At 45.0% G+C, this 5,188-nt stretch overlaps 1 protein-coding gene across 1 annotated transcript; it reads left to right on the top strand.

Moving 5' to 3' along the window:
- Positions 1 to 3,657: 3,657 nt before the first annotated feature.
- aqz (aaquetzalli) lies at positions 3,658 to 4,032 on the top strand. Its single transcript, XM_050190307.1, has one exon. It carries the CDS (start codon positions 3,658 to 3,660, stop codon positions 4,030 to 4,032), a length of 375 nt encoding a protein of 124 aa, XP_050046264.1.
- Positions 4,033 to 5,188: the final 1,156 nt, after the last annotated feature.

The raw sequence follows: 5,188 nt of genomic DNA, 5'->3' as shown, positions 1-5,188 counted from the left end.
TTCCCCCTCACGCGTTGTATTTGTGGTTGCGTTATTTACATGCAGATACGGTCCTTCTCCCAAAAGCAACTGCTGCAATACTGTTTAAAATAATTTGTGAGCAGTTTCATATCTGACTGGACTGGCAGATAGCATGCAACAACGCAGTCTGTTTCAAACAGCAATTAGTTTAAGGCTTCTGCATTGCCCTGATGTTTTGTTTATGAACTATGTTTTGAGTGTTGTACGTTTCTTAGCTGTGTGCATACAGGCCAAACTGTTCTTATTTATATCATATTTATTGCCTAAGTGAAAAAGTTTGGTATTTTATTTTGTTTTTCACGTGCCCTGTGAGCTCTCATCCAAGCACCACATTCCAGAGGTCTGTTGTGCGCCTCGTGGCATATCGAAGTAGCATGCAGCGATAGTCCAATAAACTACTTGTAGTCTCAGAGAAACCTTTGCAAAGTATAATCAAAACTTCCTTTTAAAAGTTCAAGCACTTATCCAACCTGACATCTTTCCGTTCAAACATCGCACTTTATACAGGGTGATCATTTTTAAGTTTTACGGAATTTTTGAAAACTTAGTAGCGTGTTGCAGATAACGTAATTGTAGTCCTCGAGCTGGATTATTCAAAGAGGCGGACATCACTTGCGCGAGAATTTGAAACACCTATTCAACTAATTATTAACAAAAATTTCCTAGTTATCTTCTGAATTATATATTTTACGGCACATATTGCAATCTACGAATTGTAGCCGCTGAGCTTGCAAGGCGTATCCACTTGGAACAAATTTCCAGAATGACGCCAGTTTGGAGATATGCGCCAACAAACTAGTCGTAAAAATGCACTGTTGTTCCACTTAATTTTTTAACACGCTCTTCTATGCATTGAAGCACAAAAGCATCTGGAAGCGCATGTATTTCGTGTCACAATTTGGGAAATAATATATCTCTGAACTGGTGTCACCTGGAGATCCATTTCAAGGGGACACGTCTTGCAAACTCACCGGCTAAAATGAGTAAATTGCAATATCTGCCGTAAACTAATTAAGAAGTTATTAGCGATTTTTTGTTAATTAGGTGAGTATGTTTTCCGATTTATCGGGCTAGTAATGTCCGCCTCTTCGAATAAACCAGCTCAACGACAAGAATTATGCTACCTACCACAGGTGATTCTTAAACCTTTCGTAAAACTTAAAAAATTATCACTCTGTATATTTGTGAGGAAAAAATATCTAGAACAGATGAACATTGCAGTGAAGAAGGTATGAGTGGTTATCATGCTCAAATATTCTATGAAGGATAATTAGTTAGTCATTTTATTACAATTTTTTATGAATTTCTGTGCTCTAGCAGAGTTCCACTCAGTATGCTGCATCATGTAGGGAACAGTAACCTTGTAATAAAAACAGACGCAAAGCTTTAAAACTGGCAAAATGTGCATAAATATAATATGGACACCGGGAACTCATCCTCTATGCATATCTACATAAAATACAGAATTTTATCAATAGGGCAACATAAAGCATACATAAAGGTCGGACACATGAAAGAAACATAAAAGCAGTAGCCAAATTTCAACATCTAGGATACATAAAGTAGGATAACGTGAAGGATTCACAAAGGACGGACACGTGAAGGAAACATAAAAGCAGTGGCAAAATTTCAACATGTTGGAAACAAAGGACGTTTGCTCGTGTGACCTCCAGGAAACATACTGTAAACATAAAGGACATAACCATTTTCATAAGGGCGGCTGTGATACGGGTCGTTTCTACCTCTACAGCCTTGCCTAATGAACCTAAAAAATATTAACCTTACTCTTCTTTTTTGCACTATGGTTTTAACGGATAACATTAAAGGTAGCATCATAAAATATGGAATACCCTTCTTTCGCGATATGTAAACTAAACCCCAAATAAGTTATAGCCGCCAGGACCGGAGATATAATGGTTTGTATTCCCAGAGATATACATAAAAAAATCATTTTGAAGTTTGAAGATGTGTGTCGTACTTGTACTTTAGCGTACGGCTCCCCTACTCGCTGTCAGGGGCAATGAATCACCTATACGGAATACCAGAATCATAATAAACGTCGTTAGATATGATTGCAATAAATGTAAACTTATCAACAGTGTCAATAATGCGGCCTAACGCTATCGCATTCTCATGGGTAGTCATCAGACATAAATTCAGCAGATATTCTTTTAAGCACTTCAACTTGTGTCATCATGCATAGCCTAGTAGACTATAGTGCTACTCGGAATACGCACGCGTGCTAAGGGACTCGCATGATGCGCAAAAGCGGTTCTTGAAAACCTGTGGTATACAGGCCCATACATTTCGCCATGTCGGATAGGCTCGCAGTGTACCATTCACCACGACTGTTACATTTAAAATGGTTTTACAAACACCTAAAAACGGAAAAAAGAAAAAAAGAAAGATGAAAAAGAATGATCTGAATAAAAGCGGAGCGCGCGCCGAAGATTTTTCTAATGGAAGGCTTCGGAATAAGGGGGGTGGGGGGGGGAGGGTGGAGGGGATGCCTGAAAACCTGCGTCTGGCTGCCCTAAATTAACATAATGTAGCGAGAAAACGGCACCCGAATGAGCGATACCGAAAAGTATCGCTAAAACGTGAACCGTTGGCGTACTACGCACCTGTCAATATTGCAAGGAACAAAAACTAAGAGCTTGCGAAACGAACAGCGGTATGAACACAGTGCTTCCAAGTCCAGAAAACTTGCTTCGAGATTGTTAAAAAGAGAGAGAATAGATCAAAGCTAAGCAGTGACGAGAATCACCGGACGCCGTCTTTTTTTTTTTTTTCCTATTTCTTTTTGTCAGCGACGTGAAACTGTAGCGAAGTGTTTGGGGCAGGGCAGAGGGCCGCAGAGCACGGCAGAGAAGAGAAGGACCCTATCGCAGGGAGAGAAGCGACTGAAGCGACGCACGGAGCAAAGGAGCGAACAATTTTTTTTTCCGAGAGGGAGTACCCCTGGGGGGGGGGGACTTCAGCTTCGCAGCCTGTCGCAGCCGCATTTCACTCTCTGCTTTCCTCTACTCTCTTTCCACCGCCTGTTGTTGGCCGACTTCACATCCCCACCATCTCCATTCCCCTCAGCCTCTACTAGCCTCCACACAAGAGCAGTGCTTAGGCGTGCTACCATTGGTCCAAACCTAACATTCACGTGACCTCTGACGTGTAATCCTGCAGCGCTTGCTCAAGCACCCTGGCATCCTGCTGTCGCGCACAAACAACTCGTCTGCCAATCTGCGCCATCTTCGATGCTGTGGGCTTCGTCGAGAAAATGGAATGCACGCTGACGTGAGCGCTTTTACTGCGCCTTGCTGGTAGAGAGTTTCTTGAGAGATCGATGCGTGCGTGCGGCACAGCTTCTGCTGACCGTTTTGTTCGGGCAGTCTCGTTTTCGTGTGGCGGCTCGGCGTTCCGAAGTGAAGCAAGTAGCCCTCGAAACTGACCGCCATCTCCTTGTGTGTTCCTGTTTTGTCAACCCTTTCCGAGGTGGGTCGCCCCTTGATTTTGTTTTTTGACTGTTCTCAAGCTACGGAAGCTCTGCGATACCGTGCTGAGAGACTTCGCTGGGCGACCACATTCCGTTGTTTGTGTGCGCAATCACTTCGGCCGCCATCTTGTTTAGACGGGCTCATCATGGCTACCAGGGTCGGGCAAGCCGTCGGTCCGGTCGCGTTCGGTCCCTTGCCACGTCGCCGTGACCAGCCAGCTGGCAGCGGCGCACGCCTTGTGCTGCGAAACAATGTAGTGCCTCCAAAAAAAACATTGAAAGCAGCGTCACCGCCGACAACCAAAAACTCTGGCCGCTTTCCATTGTTCAGTAAGAGCGCTTCGTCATCGCCTCCTTTGGGACACTACGCTGGCCCGAAGTTCAGCGAGCCACCTTCCCCGGCCGCTTTGCCACGACCGCCAGTTCACTGGATGTCTTGCGGCGCCTTGCAAGCCGCCTCACCCGAGGTCTGCCTCGAAATGACCAACCAGCTGAAGACACTCCTCAAAGTGAATGCTTGAGATGAACTCGGCTGTCGGCGGCGGCGGGACTTTTCTCGTGGAGTGCAGACGAACTGACCGCGTTTACACTGAACCGAGCCTGGCCGCTGCCACCGAAGACTTTTGTTTTTGTTTGTTTGTTTGAGTGGCTTGTTCTTGGAGTACCTGGCGCGGACATTCCGCGCGAATTCGTCGGTGGATCTTGCTGGCAGGTCGTATTCACTAAGTATGGGTCTAGTCAGAGATATAGTTTTTTACAGAATGACCATACTTGCGTCTGATGGCGTTATTTTTGTGCATGCTAAGGTGTCGCTGGTCATGTGCGTCATGCAGCCAGGGGAATGTGATATTTTTTTTCATTTTTTTGCCCCTGGCCGCTCGGAAAAAGCAGTCGTGTGGCTGCCAATTGTATGGGTGGTTGTATGTTTAGAAATTGGCTCGGCGATCATTTGTTCGACATTCCGCGTCATGTGTACATTCATGTATAAAAATTCATACGCACCGTATCGTGCCAGTTAACGTCACTTGCGGTTGGAGCGCGTTGCCAACTTCGTAACACTTTCGACGCCCTGTAATCGCCGGTCGTGTCGGTGGAGCCACATTCCATAGTTCACCCATATGGTGCCGACGGAGCTGTTAATAGTATGCGAGGACATTTGATGTGGCGAGATTGACGCTTGCCATTATTCTCGCTCAAGATTCGACATCAGAAATGGACGCGACAGCGCCTTGAGTATTCTGCTAGACCAGTGCTAAGCACTGCCCTGGCATGAATGCACTGTTGCGCGAAGAATGATATTTGCCCCACCCTTTAGCGCGGCATGTTAAGGGCGTAGAACATGGGGCCACCCAGCAAGTGATAAAAGCTGGCTCCCAAGACTCGTTCCGTGCTATCGTACGCCTGCCAGGAAGATCCACCGGCTACAAGCTTTGTGAATGCTCATGTAACTTCATCTCCGTCGTTTGTAAACACCCGATTCCTCTTCGAACTCTTTCCGTCTTAGTATAGTCCTCTTCGTCCACGTAGTGTTTTCCTCTACCTGAAAAAGTCATTGTCTACTACTACAAAAACAAAATGGGTTAAAAAAATGTTTTTTTATATAATTTTTTTTTTACATTTTGCACTCTGATTTGAATTTGGCTCCATCTCATGGTCGAAAATTTTCTACTCTCTCTC

The sequence above is a fragment of the Dermacentor andersoni genome, chromosome 1, assembly GCF_023375885.2.
Source record: "Dermacentor andersoni chromosome 1, qqDerAnde1_hic_scaffold, whole genome shotgun sequence".
NCBI lineage: Eukaryota > Metazoa > Arthropoda > Arachnida > Ixodida > Ixodidae > Dermacentor > Dermacentor andersoni.
The sequence above is the reverse complement of the archived record's forward strand: the minus strand, read 5'-3'. Positions and strand labels throughout refer to the sequence as shown.